Source organism: Sceloporus occidentalis, unplaced genomic scaffold (assembly GCF_023333645.1).
Source record: "Sceloporus occidentalis isolate IW3139 unplaced genomic scaffold, rSceOcc1.0.p SCAF_2, whole genome shotgun sequence".
NCBI lineage: Eukaryota > Metazoa > Chordata > Lepidosauria > Squamata > Phrynosomatidae > Sceloporus > Sceloporus occidentalis.
The window spans coordinates 36,970,690-36,991,923 of NW_028316982.1; the positions used below are offsets into that span (position 1 = coordinate 36,970,690).

Sequence of the window (21,234 nt, forward strand, 5' to 3'; positions counted from 1 at the left end):
AAATGATATGGGTGAAATACATCTAAACTGGATTGAGCATTCCTGTTGCTTTTTGTTGAGAATGAGGTGTGGAAATCCTGAACATGCTATTAGTATCTACTTTGGCCCTGCAACAACTTGCCCTGTTCTATAGTTTACTCATCTTTATAACCCACAAAACTGTGTGGTGCCCCCAAATGTGAATGTGGTGCCTCAAAATGCCTCAAGGCATCTTTTTCTGTTTTTATAAAATCCATTTTCTAGTCTGGGAATAAAATCAGGCCTTGTCCCTCAGATGAAATAACATTATAGTTCTTCTAAAATAAAGCATTCTACATAGATCATCAAATAAGGCATGTCTTCTCTCTGTGCAGCTCGCTATAGTATAGTAATATTTTAAGCAGGAGCAAACATTGCTTTGGTGTTCTCCCAACAAGTTTGTTTTCAATATACTTGTACAGTACTGTGCTATAATGTTCCTTCTGTAGTTCCAGCACTCAACCCATGTCTAATTATGGTTTTGGCTTTGATCTGTCTCTGTAGGTGAGTAGAAAAATGAAACATAAGTAAAAGGTTAGGCCATGTAAAGCAATGATCAAAGTTTGCCCAGACAGTAGGAATATGTTTCTCTATCGATTTTAAGGTGACTATTCTTCATTTACTGAATATTAATTCCACCAACAGTATACAAAAGAGACAAGCTGCCTCAGTTGACTGTAAAAAACAGTCTCTCATGAGACTAACCCACTGCACAGGATAACAAGCCTTGTCACCAATAAAATCAGTGATAGCAAATTAAAAAAATAGCCAAGGGTGACTACGTTTTAAAGACTAGTAGATCCTTTGTGAATGCCAAAGGACCAAAGCAATTGTTGACATATGACTTCCAGAAATAGAAACTCCGACTAACACAGGAAATTAAAATTTATTACTTTCTTTTTAAGCCAGATAAACTTTGATGATTATTTTACACTAAATCCATAATGGAAGCTACCATAATTATTTAGTAAAGCAGCAATACTATGGTAAGCTAATTATGTTCATATGTGGTTTTAGCATTATGTTCATGAGTTTAAATGAACCCAGCCAAGCATTGTGTTTACATGCTCCTCCCCCCATACAGAGTATACTTTCACATCTCATAGTTTAAAACAAACACCTGGACATGAAGCTGGCTTTCTTAACCAGAGTTTTTGAAGTCATGCATAGTGTGTATGCTACAGGGTTTGGAAAAGGATATTCGGCTCCTTGCCACATAGGAAAGGTATCATAGAGAAAGAAAATAAGCTCAATGCTTTACCAATCCAGGCTCACCCATTAAAACGTCATTAGGTTTTATATTCAATATAGCCTAATTATTACGTTGCATTCACCTAATACTGAAGAAGAAAATAGAGTTGACTAATCTTAATCTATTAGCTGGGATAGCATCAAATTAAAGAAAGAACAGTCTCCAAGTAACAAACATATGAAAGCAACCCTACCAGATCGGATCAGAAGTCCATCTATTCTATTTTCTAAATCTGCCAACCAGATATTTTCTCCATCTCATCAAGCAAGACCCAAAATAAACAAGGGTCTTCCTTCACTGTTACCCATTTCCAAACAATTTGTAGTCAATGGGAGTGCAGGCTTTAATCATTTTGGTTGCAAAGATCAGTGAACAGGGCAGGTTGCTTTGGGGCCAAACTATATGTTAATAGTGGTCAATGGTGCTGTTCTCCACGAATCTCTCTATTCTATGAAAAAACAAAGAAACAACACTTCTGAACTACCAGCCATTCATGGGGGAGAAACATGCTTCTTTTAATATCTTGGTGTTTTAATGTGCAGTACATTTAAAGAAGAACAGTAAGAATTTCATAAAGTATTTTTTTATTAATAGTCAAGAGAAGTTGTAAAAACAACCTTAGTATAAAGGCACAGGAGACAGTTTTGATAATCAAATTAAACAGTAACTTACAGTACAAAAGACAATTTTTATGCACATACAAACCCCAAACATGTTGTTCAAAAATATTTCACCATTATTTGTGGGCAATGACTAAAAATATAAATTGTCCTTGTACAATAAATACTTGATAGGTGCAAATTGAAGAAAACTTATTGCTTTCCACAAAGGTGTTTTCCCTGTAGACTGAAAACTGTGGATTCTTTCTGTCATTAGAATCCTACATATCAGCACATGATTTCAAGAGGGAATAATGAATTCCAAACCCCAACCTCACAAGGAACATTTGGCAGCTGAACTGCCTCAATAGTTGGCAGTGTTTTCTGTTGTTTAAAGCCTACAACAATCATATATCTCATTCATCAGAAAGTGTGGGTATTAAATTAATATTGTGGTAAAACAAGGCCTTTTGTGGCAGGCTAGTGTTCTGTCTCATATTTGTTTTGCTCAGAACCTGAATCAAAACAAAGCAAATGTAAATCCTATGTAAATACATGAAAGTGAATTCAGAAAAAAACTAGGCAACACTATGCTTTCTGAAATAACTAGGATTTCACACACTAAAATCTAAATTATTTCAGTGGGCCCCAAGCATGCTTCATGTTCTCTGGGCTGTGTCGTATCAGAGGTGAAAAAAGGTTGCCATGGCAAAAAGAATTATTCTGGGAGGAGATAGTTACAACAATTAAATGAATGAAAGCTACACTGTAGAGACAATGTGCAAATAAGCAGCTTTATATTATGACTGTCAGCCCAAACAGAAATTAATGAAAGGCTCTGCAATTTATTTTTACAACTTTCTGAGATAATCTGCTTATTTTCAAAGCTTTGAAACGGAGTAGACTTTTTCCATTACTTTCCTACAGGCTCAGCCTATCCAAATTCATTTTTCAGCACTATACTGATCATTCTCAGAGCAAAGACATCCCATTTCACCTTTAAAAACTGTGGCTAGCTGCTGTCAGTTGGTTCAATTTGTAAATAGGAGCCTTTGTTTGGGACAAGAGTTTCATCTCTTTAATAGAGAGAAAGCCTATAACTGCAATCATAAAGAAACAGAAGGTAAACAAGCTCTTTTGTATTGTTTTCTTTTGTTAAAAAGATACATATTAACTGTGATCTACTTTGTCATTCAACTTCTAATTTGTGGGAGCAATTTCAGGTACAGAACAACCATCTGAAGATTGTTTGGACTCCAACTTAAAGACTTAATGCAATGCAAGGCCTCTACAGTAAACATGAAGAGTACTATTAAATAGTCAACCTCATGGATGAACGTTCCGTAAACATCATTACGTTGCAAATTCAGCAGAACTGTGAATAATGCAGAACAAATGCTAGCCTGCTAGGCATTTTCCAATTTTCATGTAGAGCTTCCTAGGCTTTTAACTAGAAGTGAAGTTTCTCAAGAGTAATTATAAACCTGCTGAAAACTGTCAGTGGGTTAATGTCACTACAGTATATAATTTTAAGCAACTAGAGACTGATACACAACCATTTTCTTTGGCTTGTGGTTTACTATACTAGCAAAGAGTTTATTTTGATTTCATTTTAACTAACTGTACTGCTTCTTCCCAAACAAACTTTAGGTTTGATCCAGTGTCCAACATGCTTTGAAGACACTCACTGATATACCCAAATTTAATCTAATCATGACTAAGTTAAATTCCACTGATTTCAGTGGGTCTGCTATAGGCATGATTAAGTCTGGATTGAATCATTTATCTTTATTAGTACTTACTTTCTCATACAGTAATTTCCTGTTGACTGGACATTTATAAATATTGGAATAAAGATGGAATTGTATATTTTAACCAACTTGTGAAGCACTACCTGCAGTAGAATTACAAAGAATTCAGATGTAATTAGTTTATGTTCACACAATAGTTAAGACTGCTTTTATAAGCATGTCCTTAATAAGGCATACAAACAGTAAGAAACAATGGGGGGGGGGGACTCAATATGAGAGTAGTCATAGGATCCTGTACAAAAATGGTACACAGCATTAGATGAAAACTTACTAGTTTCAAGAACAAGGGACACCTAGGGCTTATCGGCATGTACTTAAACACCATTTAAGTAAGTTGTATGCAGGGATGAAATGGGGTAGACACAATGATATCAGAAATAAAAGCCTTTAAAACAGGCCAATACAACTTGACTTTCCAATGAAGGGTATCTGTCTCATAAAACTGTGGTAGTAACACAGGTTTATGTAAAGTCCTATTGATGTGAGTCAATTAAGTTGTCATTCTTCCCATGCGAATCAAAAATAGCTCAAGTTGCAGTGAGATATGTAGCCTTGTCTGTGTATACAGAACATCTTCAACGTACCACATTAGTTTGTGGAATTTATTCTCTCATTCTACTTGTTCTTATTTAATGTTCAGAACTCAATTGTCCATATGCCTTTGTCCCAGCATCATACAGTTTCTGACCATGTAACCATTATGAACTACCTCACATTATTACTTAGTCGGCCAAGGTATTCACGCAATTCTTTTGCAGCTTGGAATCTACCATATCGCTTCTTTGGATTGGCACATTCATCCAGCAAGGCCTCAAGTTGACCATCTTTGGCAATTTCAGCTGGAGGATCATGAAGAAGGCCTCCAGAAGTGCCACGCCAGGTGGCATGTCTTGATAAAAGGTTCTGGCAAATAGCATAGTAGTTATGGTCCACAGTGACACGAGTGCACAAGATCTCCTTTGAGAAAGAGAGGCAAGCTTCCTTATCACAGTCATCAAACTTGCTTTCGTACCATACATCCCAGTTTTCAGGTTTATCTGTGAAATAAATAAAAAGAACTAAGTGAAAACAGGAAGATATTTTCCCATTCTCTAAATCTCATTCTTTTTTAAGAGGCTGGAGATGAAAACAACCAATTGTTGCTGTGACCTAACAACATTCTGTCTGAAGGCAGTTTACAGAGGTGGTGAATGAGCAAACACTAATAACATTAAAGCAGGCTAGTATATGTCCACCAACATTAGTAATTCCTTTCAATAAACAGAAACTAAAACAAACTCTAGACGCAACTCATTCAAAGAAGAAAATAACATGAAATGATTAAAAGAACCATGATTTAAAGATCGCTTATAAGCTACCATATCAAATCTAAAGGAAAAGCAGGGCAATACACTAACAGCAGTTTGACAGAGATTATGATCTTGTTAAAGTTAGCAACAGCAATCTTGTCTTCTTTTATTCTGTTGTAGAACAGAAATCCAGTTTAGGTACCACATGCCCACATAGTAAGTACAGGCTGACTATCCTTTATCCTAAATGCTTGGGATCTGAAGCTTTCGGGATTGGGATTTTTTTTCCCCAGATTCGGGAAAAAAGTAATTCAATATGTACCTGCACCATATTTGCAAGACTGGAAAGAGACAGAAGAATTTGTGAAATGGCAAGAATCCAAGTGTAGTGCTTGGTGCAAATCCACACCTCCCACGATTTTCACAGATCCTTGTGTCTCTGTCCGGCCTTGTGTTGTGAAGTCTGAAGTGAACTCTGGCAGTGGCAGCAACAACCAGCAGCCCAGTACCAAGAGCAAAAGTGCTGGAGAAGAACACAATAACTAAAGGCCTTCTTTCAATCCTGCCAGTAACTTTTGGCTGCACCAGCACTGTGTTTTGTTGGTGCTCCGGGATGAAGGTGCACTGAGGTGAGGAAGAACATGAGTCAAGTGCAAGGATGGCTTCAGAGAGAAAGACAGCTCTTATGCCTCTCTCCAACCTTGTGTTAGCCTTGCAAATAAAGGTATGTACTACTTATGTATTCAAAAACCAAAACCTCAAAGCTCCATGTCAGCACTCAGAAAGTTTCAGATTTTGCAGCACTTTGGATTTCAAGATAAGCAATACTCATCCTGTAACATGATAGTTTCGATATGCTCAAATATGGGTTGTTACAACTGTTCTTGAAAGTCTACTTCTGCATTATGATACCAAAAAAAAAAAAAAAACCAAACCCCACCACAAATTGTTAATACATAAATGAAGAACCAGTAGCCATGAAATGAAAAGAAATCCAGCTTACTTTGTTTGATTAATCTTTTATCCGCCACCAAAACATTTTCCGCATCCACAATGATGACCTTCCCATCTCTAGGGCCTACTGCAAAGTTGTCAAAGCTGACATCAAGGAGGTAGAGTGCAAATTCAAAGTCATTGTTTGTCAGTTGTTCTGCTATTTCCATTAACTGCCATGCCAGGTCAACTCGTTTTTCCCATGGGGCACTGAAGTAACTCCACAGCTCTTCTCCCACATAGTTTACAGCCACCATTCTTCCACATGCTCCCAAATACTTTGCAAATGGCCATCCTTCATCAGAAGGGAAACTCTGGAAAGAGAAAGATATTTTATTAATGCTAGGAGTGGGAGAAACACCCATAGACATATTTACTAAGAATCAGATTAGACTAAAACCACAAATGATAAATGTCTTTTCAAAATTTAAATTAAGATTATTTTATGAATCAGATTTTTTAAAAAATATAAATAACAGTAAATTTCTATTTTGACTGACATTTTAAAATATAATTAAAACTAAATCTCATCACAGACATGCTAGTTAAATCTAGATACTGCCTCATAAAAATGAATGAGCAGCTCTGTCACTCTTATACACGTAATATAAAAAGCAAAAAACTGCATCTTTGTTTCAGTCTATGAATAATTATGACAATGGTAACGTAGAAGGTGCTATCTAGTTGTAAACGTTTTAAGGACAATTGATGGTGACTTAAAAGTAAAAACTGATTTTTATTTTTATTTAATTTTATTAAAAAAAACATGGCACTTGTGTGGGGGCTAAGTGAGTTATGTTTAGTCTTTTCTGTGCCTGGTTCAAGACTCACCACCATCTGTATCCATATGATTTGCTCTCTGCACTCTCTGGACGATTGTCCCAGATTCAATATTTATGTAGAGCACTTACTGTAGATGTCCACTGATTGGTGATGTGGGATTATATAAGTATGTACTTATGTTTTAAGGACAGCCATCAGACAACAATACTGCAATAGCAATGTAAATCACTCAAGTAAGGTTTAATTTAATAAACTATGGTCTAAATGTGATCTGCTGCTTGACACAGATTATAACTGTACAATGTATAACATTTTCTATCAATGAAAAGAAATTATCTAAAGAGTTACACAAATTACACCCTCATCACCATTGTAAACTGCTCTCACTTGTAGACTGAAATATTTTAGTGATTAGATTTGAGGTACCAAAAAGTAATAAATACATGAAGCCATATTATTTCACTCAGTGACTTAAGTCAAAGTGTTCTCTAAAGACTTCACTCATAACTTAAGCCCTGATTTAAGTCACCTGCCCTTCTAAGAATACATTTATAGTCTAAAAGTAAATGAAGTCTGAAATCATGTAGTCATCTGACAATATTACTGCCCATTGCCTATAAGGAAATCCTGATTCCACCAACAATAGAAGGGAAGCACACACCGCAACCAGTAATAGACATCTAACCACAAAAGTTTCAATTTAATTGATAACTGAAGCTTGCCGTATGTTTTCCCTCTTCTTTCCCTGTTCATCATTTCATGTATCTGTACACCTATACATAAGTAATTCTTCAGTCTTCAACATCCTTCTCCTTATACACTTGTAAGTTGAAAACCTGCCTTATCTTACTATAACAATGCAAATATTGTGACTATAGTTATTTCAAATATAATTTCTATTTTCAATACTAGCAATGTTACAAAAATTGCATTTTATCTTGACCGTAGTACTTCAACTATCTTGGATATCTGTGGCCCGTTCCACATGATGCTGGCAAAACATCAGGAAGAAAATCTTTAGAACATGGCCACATACCCTGAAACACCCACAAAAAACTATGAATGCCGGTCATGAAAGCCTTCGACTTCACAATTCTGTATGAGTTTCTCTCTGTGTGTGTATGCACACATGTACATTTGTGTGGCCTGTTGACTTATGGCAACTACATGAATTTCACAAAGTTTTCTTAGGCAGAGGTGGTTTGTCATTGTCTTCCTGTGAAATATAGCTAACAGTACCTGTATACACCTTGGTGGTCTCCCATGTAAGGGAGGCCTACCCAGGCTTGACCCTCCTTAGCTTCTAACATCAGATGAGACCTGATGCCTTCAGAATAATTGGGCCACTAAAATTCCCTACAGAAATGAGATATTAACACTTACTCCCAGTGCATCACTTTCCCTGAATTTACTTCATTATTTGTTACATTTATATGCCTCTCCTACAAAGAACAGATAAGTCTTCCTTCCTCTTTTAGTCGTGGCACAGTGGTTAAATGTTGGTACTGCAGCCATTCACTTACAAGTCACAAGGTTGTGAGTACAACCCCAGCCAGAGGTTCCAGGATCAACTCAGCCGGACACTCTAATGAGGTCGTTAAAATGAATCCACAGCTTGTTGGGAGCAATTAGCTTACACATTAGAGATTGCTAAGTTCAGTATAAAGCGGTATAGAAATGTAACTGCTATTGCTATTTTCACAATAATCTTCTGAGGCCCAAGAACAAGCAGCAATTTTTATGGCCAAGTGGGGGTTTATATCCAGGTCTCCTAATACCTTATTTGTCTGATTCCCCAGTAATGCAGGTTTCATTCACACCTTAACCTCCTTCTATCCCATCATCTCCTATGTACTGTACTATATGGATTTTCTGCAAAATTTTTGATACTGTAAAAACCAACCAGGATCTGCTGAAATGAAGTAATTATTTGGTGCAGAGCAGACAGTTGGGAAGGAGTGGCCTTTGGCTGCAATCGGGCCAGGACTTCAGCAACTGCACAGCCCACTTCCAAAGAGGGCAGCTGCCTGCAGTCCCAAGCTGGTGTCACCAGGACTCGGTTTAAATCTGCTTCCTTTTGTTCCGGTCCTTTGGACTGGAGGGCACCATCGGAGTGGCTTCCAGCCGTTTGGGGGCTGCTTCTTTTGGTCCCTGTGTTCTGGGCCATTGTTAACTTTATATATTGCAAAGATCTTAAAAGTTTTAAAAATTCTCCATCAGGACTAAGCCTGAAGGAAGGAGACTCCGCCCTCCACAACTGCCATCTGCCGGCCTGAGAGGGAGTTCGCCAGGCAAGTCCAGCTCCATCAGAACTAAGCCTGAAGGAAGGAGACTCCGCCCTCCACAACTGCCATCTGCCGGCCTGAGAGGGAGTTCGCCAGGCAAGTCCAGCTCCATCAGAACTAAGCCTGAAGGAAGGAGACTCCGCCCTCCACAACTGCCATCTAATATAAAATTTGAATAATAAACTCCAAAACAAAAGTATTGACATACCCAGTAGCACAATTAAAAGATCCAGCCCAGTAAAACACTAAAATCCAATAAACAGCTACAACTAAAACACATTCATAATGAAAGCTACAAGCTTTAGATCAGGGGTAGGCAACCTTTTTTATTAAATGAATAAATAAACCGGGACAAATGTAGGACAAAATTTTCAAATGGTGGACACTTTTTTTAAAAAAGTGGAGGACACGCAAAAAATTTTGCTGATTTTTTTTAAAAAATGTTAATATAAATCAGTGCTTCTCAATTATTTTCTGTCATGCCCCCCCCAGGAAGAAGAAAACATTTCGCGCCCCCCACGCGACTGTAAATAGTATCATTTGTCTATAAAATTGTTATAAGTACACCTCTGCATAACACTGTATCCTGAGCCTCGCGCCCCCCTTTACGGAGCCTCGCGCCCCCCCTGGGGGGCCCACCCCACTATTTGAGAAGTACTGATATAAATGCATGTTTCTGAGGCTTCTATAGACAATTGCCCCTGCGCACGAGAGGCCAAAGGCCCCGGCTGCAATCGGCAGCAGGACCGGGCTGGGGCCGGTCCCAAGGCCTCGCCGGGCCGCATCCGGCCCGCGGGCCGCAGGTTGCCTACCCCTGCTTTAGATTTAACAGACCAATAAAGCCTATTTGTGAAAATTCCTCCCCAAAAAAGCACACATGTTTTTAAAGCTCTTCTGCAATGAAACTGACTTATCCTAACTGGCAATGTGTTAGATAATGGAGAAGAGCTCCAAACTACAGATTACTTCATGAAATAATTTCAGCTGCTCTATGTTTACTGGGAAAGAGACATGTTTAACATGACTCAGCAGTAGCTCAAGGAAGCACACATAAAGCACAGCATAATGTGCTACTGCTTATTGTAGCAAGTTCCAGCAGTGGGCCAGATATTGAACACATTTGGCACTGAGGAATAATGCCTTAATTGTCAATGCAGAAAATCCTGGGAACAAACTCAGAAACCAAAACCAAAAGGCAGCTTGGCAGCACAGCACTAGGAACTGCCACAAGAAAAAAATTGAGGCCAAGCACCCAGGATTTCCTGGACTGTAGACAGCAGCCTTATTAATTATATAATCACATATTTTTACAGTATAGCAATGTAAATATATTATTCAAGACCAAAGCCATAGGGCCATTTTGTTGAGTTCAGCCAACTGATAAAAAACCCCACCCCGCCCCAAGCAATATGTGCATGACTTTTATGTGTGTCAAAAAAGAAAAGCTTCTACATTCCATCTGCAGTGTGAACTCCCTCGGACAGAATCCTTATCACCCCAGTACTCACAGCTAACCATTCCGCTTATGAAGTAATGCATGTTTATAGCATTTTGATGATCCTTGCAGGCAAATACAAGACATTTTGCTAACCATGACAATCATACAGAGAAAGAGAATCAGCTTGCACTAATGAGTCAAAAGACAGTGAACAGTTACTGATGATAACTGAATGGATTACATTTGACATAGTTCTGGTGCACAGCCATCGACATAAGTGTTCTGTAAACACAAAGACAGTCACTAATTATAGGAATCTTAACTTAGGTCTGATACAGACAGGCCAAAATAAAGCTGCTTCAAGTCACTTTGGAGGTATGCTGTTTAAATGATACATGCGTCCAAGAGCCAGAAGCCGCACCAAAGCCACGCTCCAGTCCTAAGGACTGGAGTGCAGCTCTGGTGCAGCTTCCAGACTCTTAGGACTCATGCATCATTGAAACACCATACCTCCAAAGTGACTCAAAGCAGCTTTATTTTGGTCTGTCTGTATAGGGCCATAGCTGCATTTGCAACAAAAAGGAGGATTTAAGTTCTTTACAAATGTCTGAACATTCATGACACAGGAGCAGAAACTGAAGCAGTGCATTAACACTCCTTTCCCATTCACTAATGTATTACCCTTATGTACAGGAGAGATAATACCACGACATTTATGACCTTCCATTTCACCATGATCTTCAAGAGAAAGAGCATAAAAAGAAAAGAGATGAGATGGGCCACCTCTCCACACACACTCCTGATAACAGCATACAAATCAAGTAGAATGGAATATGCATATAGCAAGGAGTAAGACGAGATGTTTCTTTAGCAGACAGAGGAGGCTTCAGCCTTCTGGAAGTTATTTGGAATTTATCTAAGAATCTCAAGTTACCAGCTGGAGACATGCAAAAAATAATAGCTCAAGAAAATGGATGCCCTCTTATAATTAAACATAGGCTCTGACCTACCAGCAATACCAAGTACATTTTTATACTGCTTATCAGTGAACTTAAGCACTCCCTAAGCAGTTTACAATGTATAAACCAATTGGGTCCAATAACTGGGTACTCATTTCAGCCATCTACAGAAGGATGCAAGGCTGAGTCGACCCTGGAGCCCCTGGCTGGTACTGAACTCACCACCTTGTGGTTTGTGAGTGAGTGGTTGGACTACAGGAATTTAACCACTGTGCCACCAGGGCTCCTTCTAGATTACTGCACTACAGTCTTATAGTGCTGCTATTCCACTTTTACTGCTCTGGCTGCCTCCTGTTGCATTCTGGGATTTGTAGTTTAGGGAGGGGCATTTAGAATTCTCAGACAGAGAGCTCTTAAGTCTCACTGACTGAACTGCAAACCTCAGAATGCAACAGGAGGCAGCCAGAGTAGTAAAAGTGGAATAGCAGCATTATAAGAGTGTAGTGCGGTAATCTACCCAGTGTCTGTATTCTTTTCATTTCCACAACTGGGCTCTCAATTGTCCTCACACAAAACCTGACTCCTAGTTTTTACAAACTTCTGCTGTCTAATCCAGGAGAGGGTACATTTTTATTACTATTATTAGTTAACTGGGAATCAAAAACACTAGCTTATCCACTGAAAATCAATTAGAAATCTATAAGCAGACCTGAATCTAGCTTCTACTAAACCCTGCCCTGCTCTGTGGCAGGTGGGATATAGAGTCTCTGCTGCGGCAAGTTAGGAAAAGACATAGGCCACAAGAAGACTCATTTCAGCTTTAAAATTCACAGGGCATAGAAATGTGAAAGCAAAATATCAGTTACCACCCAAGAATTTCTTTTAAAAAATTATTCACAGTTCTTGCATAGTGTCTTTTTGCATAGCGTCTTTTTGCCTGACTGACTCACTCACTCACTCTCTCACTCACTCACTCTCTCTCACACACACACACACAAATACACACAGTTATATCAATTAATTAGTATTTGCTTTCTGTTTAGGAACTATCTAGTTGACAAATATGGAAAACTTTATTTGAACTGGTTTGCTTGGTTACTGATTTTAAACTGTTTTGCTTTAAAGTTGTTTTGGTCTAAAGCAATCTGTCATGCCTGGCTAGCCACTACATATTTGTTCAATATAAATGCTTTTCTGCTTTAAAAACATCTGTGCACATTACAAGATATTACAATCTTGAAATTAGGTTCTACAAAAACACTGGTGTTTTATTTAATCATTACAGTGGTGCCCATCTACTCTTGTTGGTGGAGTGAAACATTACGAATATAGTATGTACTTGTTTAAAAAGCATTTAACCTATGAGAACCCAATATTAAGCAAATTATTTATACTTGGAACTAGCTAACAAAAAGAAAACCCCAGATTAAAACTAGTAAGGTAAGAAAATAGCAGAAGCAAGGTAACTGAAAATTTACTTAGGAGGAATAAATCTCAGTTTTAAACATTATGACATTTTTTGCCAAACAACCAAATTTCCACTGCTCACAAATAAGAATTCAGAATTAGGATGGAATCAGCTGTAGAATGACTGGAAAAACGCAAGATAGATGATAAATAACAAACAAGCAAACAGTTGTTGAAAACAGAATAAAGATAATTTTACCAAAATGTTTACAGTCCTTAATTGTGCATTATGCAAAATTACTTTGTGTAGCACAGAACTGCATTTGTATTTCACTGTTCAACAGCTAGCTATCATATGTCTCAGACTACTGATTACAGGGCCCAGTTCAATCAGATAATTTAGATGGCAATATTTACCTAATTCTTCCATTAACATTCTAACAGACTGCTTAATTTATATTTTTCAATGCTATAAATAAATCTGAGTGTTTCTAGGTACCCAGATTAACAGTATCCAACAAAAAAATGAGTTTTTATCTAAACAATAAAGAATATAAATAAGGTGTCCTTGTGAGAGATGTTTCTATCACAAAGCTTTTCCTCTCGCCTTGACAATCTCTTCAAATGTAGGTCAAGCTTAACTAATCTCAAAACTGGCTAAAATAAAAGCTGTCTGTTGTGGCAATGTGCACTTCATAAGCACTGCCACTTTACCAGTAATCCATACTCTAAATAGGCTTCAAACTAAGCTTCCAATCTCTGACAAAAGTCTTATAATCCAAGAATCACTGTAGTTTATTAGATTACTCAAGACACATTTCTCATTATAATATCAACATTCAAACCTTTTATTTAGTGCCCAGTCATATTCATATAGCCTGGCCAGCTGAACTTCTAAACCCCATTTAACCCCTTCATTCAACATGTTCTAATATTAATCCAGAATATAAAGATTGTTTTTCTTTTTTGGGAGCCAGTGTGGTATAATGGCTTGAACGTTGGACTATGACTCTGGGAATCAGGGTTCTCAGCCATGGAAACCCAGTAATCGGTTTTTAGGGTTGCCGTATGTCCAAAACAACCTGAAGTTGCACAACAACAACAACAACAACCAAGGACTTTTATGCCAAAAAGCTTTACATAATTCATGTTTACGGTACAATTTGCAGACATATTAAGCATTTGTATAGAAAAATCAGCAACATTAGTTAATCCTCATAACAGTACCTTTTACTTACATACTAAATAAACATAATAATGCCTTTTAGAAGTGTGCTTATTTACAGACCCTAAAAACAGCTATACTATTTCTGACAAACAAGTTTTGCAAGTTCTGAAGCAGTTAGATATTAAGGAGTGCCTGAGTTGTAGAGAACACTGCAGTTACAATTTGGATATAATATTCAGTACATATAATAATAACTGTCTTGGACAGAATCACTTTCCACTTTAAGACTGTATGTAATAAAAGGCTAAATTTCATTTTTCAAAAAGCTAAAAATAGAGCTACAGTATTATTTACACCTCTTAGGATGCAACTTATGGATGCATCCCTGAAAATAAATTTCATAAAGTTCAATGAGACTTACCTATAACCTTTGTGTAGACATTTACAGAATTGCACTATTAATATAACTGGCACCTATTACAAGTCTTCTGCAAAGTGTTTAATAAATATGTTAAAAAGGAAATGCCAGTATTTCTGAAACCATGAACATAGTAAGACATTAAAATATTCTGTTTCCAAAATTATCTGGCTAGATTATTGAAGAAGCCCACAGCAAACTTTATAAAGCTTTATCAAACAGGTAAGCCCTCACACTATCAGCCATACAAGAGTACCTCTTGGTTTTAAGACCTGCTACGTACATGCTATACCAGTATGTGCTCCCTCCACAAGTTAGTTTATGAGACCCAGTGTGAAATAGTGGTTTGAGTACTGGAATAGCACTTTGGGAAACCAGTGTTCAAACCTCCTGCCCGCCCCCAGCCCCCAGCCATGGAAACCCACTGGGTGGCCTTGGGCAAGTCACACACTCTTCCTCAGAGGAAGGCAATGGCAACCCCCTGAGTAAATCACGCCCCCCCCCCCGCAAAAAGCTCATGATACATTGTCATTAAGTTTAAAATGAGTTTGAAGGCACATACCAATATTCCTAAATGTAAAATGCATTACAGTACTTACTATTGAATTTCAATGTGCTCTTGCTAAGAGGGATTTACTAAAACTTTCCATCATTCAGATGTAAGGCTCATGTTACCTTCAAATACAAGCAATATCACTAATCACAACTTTACTCCAGGCCAGCACAGCAAACAGATACTTCTCTCAAGAATAGTGTTTATACTAGACCACTTTGCTATACTAGTACTGTATGTCTGCCAATACTGAACTTTTTATTAACAGAAAAAGCATCTAGAATGAAACTATCTTGGAAAGTCCTGTCTAGCTTTCATGTTAATGGCAGTCCTTTAAGAAATGTTAAAGACATACACCAGCTGGTTTATACCAAGTCACTAAGCAGCTGAACAGAGCACCAGCTGTTTTAACATTCCACTTTATCTTGCTTTGTCAACCATTCTAGTTTGGGAAAGCAAATCAACTATTCTTTTAGCTTATTTATTGCCACTAGGAAATTTCTTTAAGAACTAAAGAATAAGTGAAGACAAAAGTTACTCAGAACTATTTAATGTGTTTTATTTTCTGTTAAAATGTCATTGCTCTAACATAAATTTGATGTATGTCCGATTTTCCTTATGCAAAGCAATGGCATGTCATCTGAACCAGCTTTCTGAATAACCAATGTGACTGAAGTATAGGTTCATAAAAATAAATACCATTTACTGGCAAATACTTAACTGAGCTGACGTAAATATGCTAACAGGCAAAGGGATATTTTTGGTTATACTACCACATCTCTAGAGGGTTTTTTTTAATAGCGTGCATTAAATTTAGCTTGTTCCTTGTTATCAAATTAACCCATCCAATACAAGAACATGTCTGTATTGCCATGAAATTCTAAATGTATCTTTGTTCTAAAGATACTGGAGAATATCTAGAACATTTGCTCATGGAATTTGATGAACAGTATAATATTTGACAATTTTCAATCAAAATATTTTATTATCAACAGCAAAAAACTATTGATTAAACAGCTAATACTATGATAATGAAAAGCTTAAATTTAAATCAATACAGCAACTATAAGAAGCTGCTTGTCTTTAGCTAGAAAGCCACTAAATCTGTTATCTGAGCAATGGCATTTAACCATCAATGATTACTTGCAAGGGGAAGTTTGCCAAAAGAAAGCCATTTAAAAGAAAGTAAAAGACTGACACTTGCCATCACAAATTAAAAATGGAGATACTAATTCTTCTCTCAGATACAATTTCACTTGAATATCAATAGGTAAAGGAACGAAAGGTGAAGAAGTTACACTACATACAGCTATAAAAACAACAGACAGAGTAACTCTAATTTTAAAAGTAATGTAGCTGAATGTTTAAAGCCAAAAACTATCCCATAAGGAAGAAAAACATGAGAAACTATTCTGTTGATTCAATAATGGCATTTGAAGATTTTTAAAAAAAACCTAAGAAAATATTTGCACTTACTTCCAAGTATACAAATTTAGGATTGTGCATCTGAACTTAAAATATTTTGGTTATAGACATATCCAGGGATATTGTTGTGGTTGTTTGTATTTCTGTGCACTTACAGCTAATGGGAGTACTGGAAAAAAGCTTAGGCCAGGCACAACACAGCTCAACCGACTATATCAAAATTCAACTGATTTAATTCAGTTGACTGTACAAGAAAACAAACTGGATTTACCACTATGGGCTGAACTAATAGCATTAAGAAAACACCCAGTTCTCAACAGCACTTATACACAATTCCAAAAAATCAACCAGGAAAGGAAAAATAATGTTTGCAATATTGCTACCAGTGGGAAAGGCAGACGCAAATGCATCTCAATAAAGGCTGGTATACTACGTATATTGGCTGAAAACAGCTTCCAGTGCATACTTAGGGATATTTGCATGTTTTAGAATTCACTTTCTAATCAACACAGAGTGAAATATGGAGGACACAGAATGGCTAGGTCTACAGTATCTTAAGGGAATCCAACAATGCTTATGCCACAATGAAATGCCCTTAACATGCTATGCCCTGATGCTACTTAAACTGATGGTCCTGGACTGGTGCTAGACCATGAGCCATTGCCTGCCAGTCCCTGTGTAGTTTCCAAAAAGGATGCAACTGTACCCAGTGAGCACACAGAGGTCCAAAACAGACTGCACAAATAATCCAGTTTGAGACCGCTTAAATTGCCCTGGCTCAGTGCTGGAATCCTGAGGATTGTAGTTTGTTGTGACAGAGAGCTCTCTGACAGAGAAAGCTAAATGTCTCACAAAACTACAGTTCCCAGAATTCCCTTGCATTGGGCCAGGCAGTTAAAGCCATCTCAAACTGATTATTTCTGGCACATGGGGGGAGGGGAGGGATTGCTGATCCCCACATCAAGATAGCATGAGAAAAACTACAATACTGTACTATACATAACTCTGCATTGATTTCACTATGGCAAATTCAGAAAGCTTTTAAAAGGGACTCCCCCACAGGAAAAACTAAAGGGAGTCCCAGCTTAGAAAAGCAGTACACAAGAGGGTGATCACCACCATAAGAGCCCATGAGAACCCAGGGAAAATATGAAGAGACGCAGGCAGACTGTAGGACTAAAACAAATTTGGGCTGATCTAGAAAAATAACACCAAAGCCTTACAAACAGCCTTTTTAGCTTCACGGCTTCAACTGGAGAAGAGAAGGTTAAGAGGTGATATGATAGCCCTGTTTAAAACTTGAAGGGATGTCATATTGAGGAGGGAACAAGCTTGATTTCTGCTGCTCCAGAGACTAGGACCCAGAACAATGGATGCAAGCTCCAGAAAAGAGATTCCACCTGAACATTAGGAGGAACTTCCTGACAGTAAGAGCTGTTCAACAGTGGAACACACTTCCTAGGAGTGTAGTGGAGTCTCCCTCCTTGGAGGTCTTCAAACAGAGGCTGGATGGCCATCTGATGGGGATGCTTTGATTTAGATTTCGGCATGGCAGAATGGGGTTGGACTGGATGGCCCTTGCAGTCTCTTCCAGCTCTATGATTCTAACTACAAAACTGACCACATGGACCTCCCAGCCCAAGACCAGACTGGAGAAGGGCTGCTCCCTCTGTCCTGACATGGTCTGGCAAAATTGGTTCACCAAGATTTCTATGTTGTTGAGCCTCCTTAGGAATTATCCATCCAAAGTGTACTAAATGGTGACACACCAAGAAATATTAAGAGATCTTTACTGCTGTTGCTGCTGTTTAGCCCTCTCTGCAATCTATCTTATGCCCACTTACTTGGAAGTAAGGTACACCGAACACATGGAGAAATTCAGTGCCCTCTGCCTAACAAAGCAGCTTGGAGCTTCACAAAGGAGGGAGGCAACCTGGATCTCAAGAAGAGCATCTCTTTTTCTCTTGCTACTAGATTTTACATTTTATTCCCTGGAGTACCCAGGAGGAGGAGAGGGTTGCCTGTCCCTCCCACATCATGACACAACGCAGGCTTGGGACTAACAGCCACATTTCCCCCCTGCTGTATGGTTTTTAACACATTTGCCTGATGAAGCCGCCAGTGGAGCCCTGAAAGCCTGTGACATATATTTCGTGTGTTTTGGTTGGCCCCATAAAGTATCACTGTCTTGTGCATTTTTGACGTTATTGTAGTTTGCTACGTGTTCGACAGAGCTACTGCATGGAGGGCTCTTATACACATATAATACGCTCATAAGAGTCTTCCAGTTTAAGGATCTTTGAATGATAATGGATAGGAAAAGAACCCGCGCTTCCCTGCTAGCAGCCAAAATAACAACCGAGTGACCCTCTCACTCCGGAGACCAGGCTTCAAATCCCCGGCCGGGCCACAAAAACCCACTGGGCGACTTTGGGCATGTCCCACGCTCTCAGCCTCAGAGGATACCAATGGCAAACCCCCTCTGAAGACTGCATCCACACTGCAGAATTAGCCCGGTTTGACACCGCTTTGACTTCGCCTGGCTCTTTGCTATGCTCCCGCTCCGCTCCGGGCCCACAACGAACTCCAACTCCCAGAATTCCATAGCAAAGAGCCAAGGGAGAGTTAAAGCGGTGCCAAACCGGGCTAATTCTGCAGTGTGGATGCAGCCTGACTCCGTCAGTGCGATGTCTGGCTTCGCGGAGCCTTACTTGGAGGACGAGGGGCTCCGGGTTGAAGGCGAGGGTGATGAGGAGCTGCATGCGCTCCGAGTCCTTGAGGTTCCGGAGGAGGAAGCTGCCGGAGTCCTTGGTCTCTGCGTAGCGGCGGACGAGGCGGTCGAGGAGGCGCTGCGAGGGGCAGTGGACCAGGTCGGACCATCCCTCCACGACCTCCGGGGTGAGCAGGCGGACGTCGCCGTTGACGCTGGCGAACTCGGTGGCGTGGAGGGCCTGGAGGAGGTCGCAGCGTCCCCTGCCGGTGGCGCGGCGGCAGATCTTGGCGTCGATGTCAGCCAGCTCCCGCGCGGAGCCCAGGCGCTTGAGGACGACGCGGCGGCTGCCCTCGCGGGGCTCCCCGTAGCGGGCGAAGTAGACGTTCTTGACGTTGAGGAAGTCGAGGAGGCGGAGGCGGCCCCAGCTCTCCAGGCGCAGCTGCCCGTTGAGGAACTTGCGGCACCAGCTCGTCCCCCAGCAGGCCGGGCACTTGTTCAGCGCCAGGAAGCGCCGCTCCGCCAGCTCGTTCCGCTGCAGCGAGGCCAGCAGCGAGGGAGAGTTGAGGGCCAGCGCCGCCGCCAGCACCCCCAGCAACGCCAGCTTCGCGTAGCGGTACAGCCGACCCAACTTCAGCGACGACAGCAGCCGGAGCATCGTCCGAGAGCGGCGAGCGGGGACGCCGGCCGGCCAGCCAGCCGGACCAGCCGGCGGGGGAGCGAGCCCCGACCGCCCAGCCGCCCACTCGAGCCCGGCTCCCTCTCTCCGCGCTGCGGCTCCGGCGCCAATAAACTCCGCGGCGGCGAGGCTCGCCTAATAAAAAGGCAGCGGGCAAGTTACTGAGGGACGGGCGACGAGCCCGCCGCCGGACTCAGGGCAAGCCACGCCCCTCGCTCCCTGCCTCTTGGGGGAGGAGCTACAAACATAACCGACGCCGACGGTTGGGGCGCGCGCGCGCCTGACTGACAGCAAGGGGAAGGGAAAAAAGGCGCGCGCACGTTCTCGCGCTTTCTCTTCTGCGCACGCGCAGTTGGTTCCTCGGCTAGCAGTTACACGCGTCCGTTCACATTTGTGCGTGTGTGTGTGCGCGTGCGCGCACGTACGTGATTCAAAAGACTAGAAAGGTGTTGGATATGGGAGGCGGAGCTTCGCGAGTCTTTTAAAGGAGGGAAGAGAGAGAGAGAGAGAAAGAAAAAGTGGGCGTGGTTGCTCGAAGGTAGCGAGTCTTCTAAAGGGGGAGAGAGAGAGAGTGGGCGTGGCTTTGGGGGAAGTGAGCGCGAGCTGGCTGAAAAAGGGAAAGGGATTGGTTCGTTCTCCGCCCTGCCCACTCGCTCCGTTTCCCCCCCAACCGTATACTCAAAGGCAAGAAAGGTGTTGGATTTGGGAGGCGGGGCTTAGCGATTCTTCTAATTGTGGGAGGGGTGAGAAAGAGAGAGAAAGATAAAGTGGGCGTGGCGTTGGGGGAAGTGAGCGCGAGCCAGCTGGAGGAGGGAAGGGATTGGTTCGCTGTCCGCCCCGCCCACTCCCTCCGTTCCCCGCCCCCTCCCCCTCCAACGGTATATAAAGCCCCCCGCTGGGGCAGATTTTTTCTGGTGTTTTTCAGTTGAACTGCTGGGCTAAAGGAAAATGAAGGGGGAAGGGAGGAGAAGAGAGGCGTAGTGGGAGGGCTGGCTGCCTGGCTCCGCCATGTTGTCTCTCTCAGCGTGGGAGGAATCGGGGGATGAGGGAGGGAGAAAGTTGTTTGGATGTGCTCTTAACGGGTTTTTTTTTCGCTTCCTCGCGGAAAGGGGAAGCTTAGTCGCGTTGAGGACTCCAAAAAGGGGTTGTATACCAACCCCCCTCAACAGTTTCTGAGAGGCTGTATCCACACTGGAGAATTCCATAGCCTTGAGCCAGAAAGAGTTAAAGCGGTGCCAAAGCGGGTTATTTCTCCAGTGTGGATGCAGCCTTAGTTGGTAGAACGTGAGCTTCAAGGAGCTTATCTGAAAGGGTTCTAGGTGGAGAGATGGAGCAAGGTGGGGATTTCTGCCCTCTTTTGTGTTGACAGGGGCAGGCAGCAGCCTTTTTAAAAAAGTGTTTATTAAAGTTTTCAACATAAAAAATAAACAACAAAACAGACAAACAA

The 21,234-nt window shown here is 40.7% G+C and overlaps 1 protein-coding gene across 1 annotated transcript; it reads right to left on the bottom strand.

The window, feature by feature from the left end:
• Positions 1-1,837: 1,837 nt before the first annotated feature.
• On the bottom strand, positions 1,838-20,013 carry LOC149318156 (divergent protein kinase domain 2A). The gene is made up of 3 exons (XM_089509097.1): positions 19,110-20,013; positions 5,973-6,276; positions 1,838-4,717 (listed from the first exon to the last, which is right to left on the bottom strand). The coding sequence occupies exons 1-3, from the start codon at positions 19,764-19,766 to the stop codon at positions 4,386-4,388; spliced, it is 1,293 nt and encodes a 430-aa protein (XP_089365223.1). The 5' UTR covers positions 19,767-20,013; the 3' UTR covers positions 1,838-4,385.
• Positions 20,014-21,234: the final 1,221 nt, after the last annotated feature.

What these genes read in the sequence shown, in the direction of transcription:
- LOC149318156 (XM_089509097.1), bottom strand. Translation starts at nt 19,766, where the DNA reads ATGCTCCGGCTGCTGTCGTCGCTGAAGTTGGGTCGGCTGTACCGCTAC. An exon ending in CGGAGCCCCTCGTCCTCCAA is followed by an intron (nt 6,277 to 19,109) that starts GTAAGGCTCCGC and finishes TTCTCTTTCCAG; the next exon opens with AGTTTCCCTTCTGATGAAGG. An exon ending in TAAAAGATTAATCAAACAAA is followed by an intron (nt 4,718 to 5,972) that starts GTAAGCTGGATT and finishes TTTATTTCACAG; the next exon opens with ATAAACCTGAAAACTGGGAT.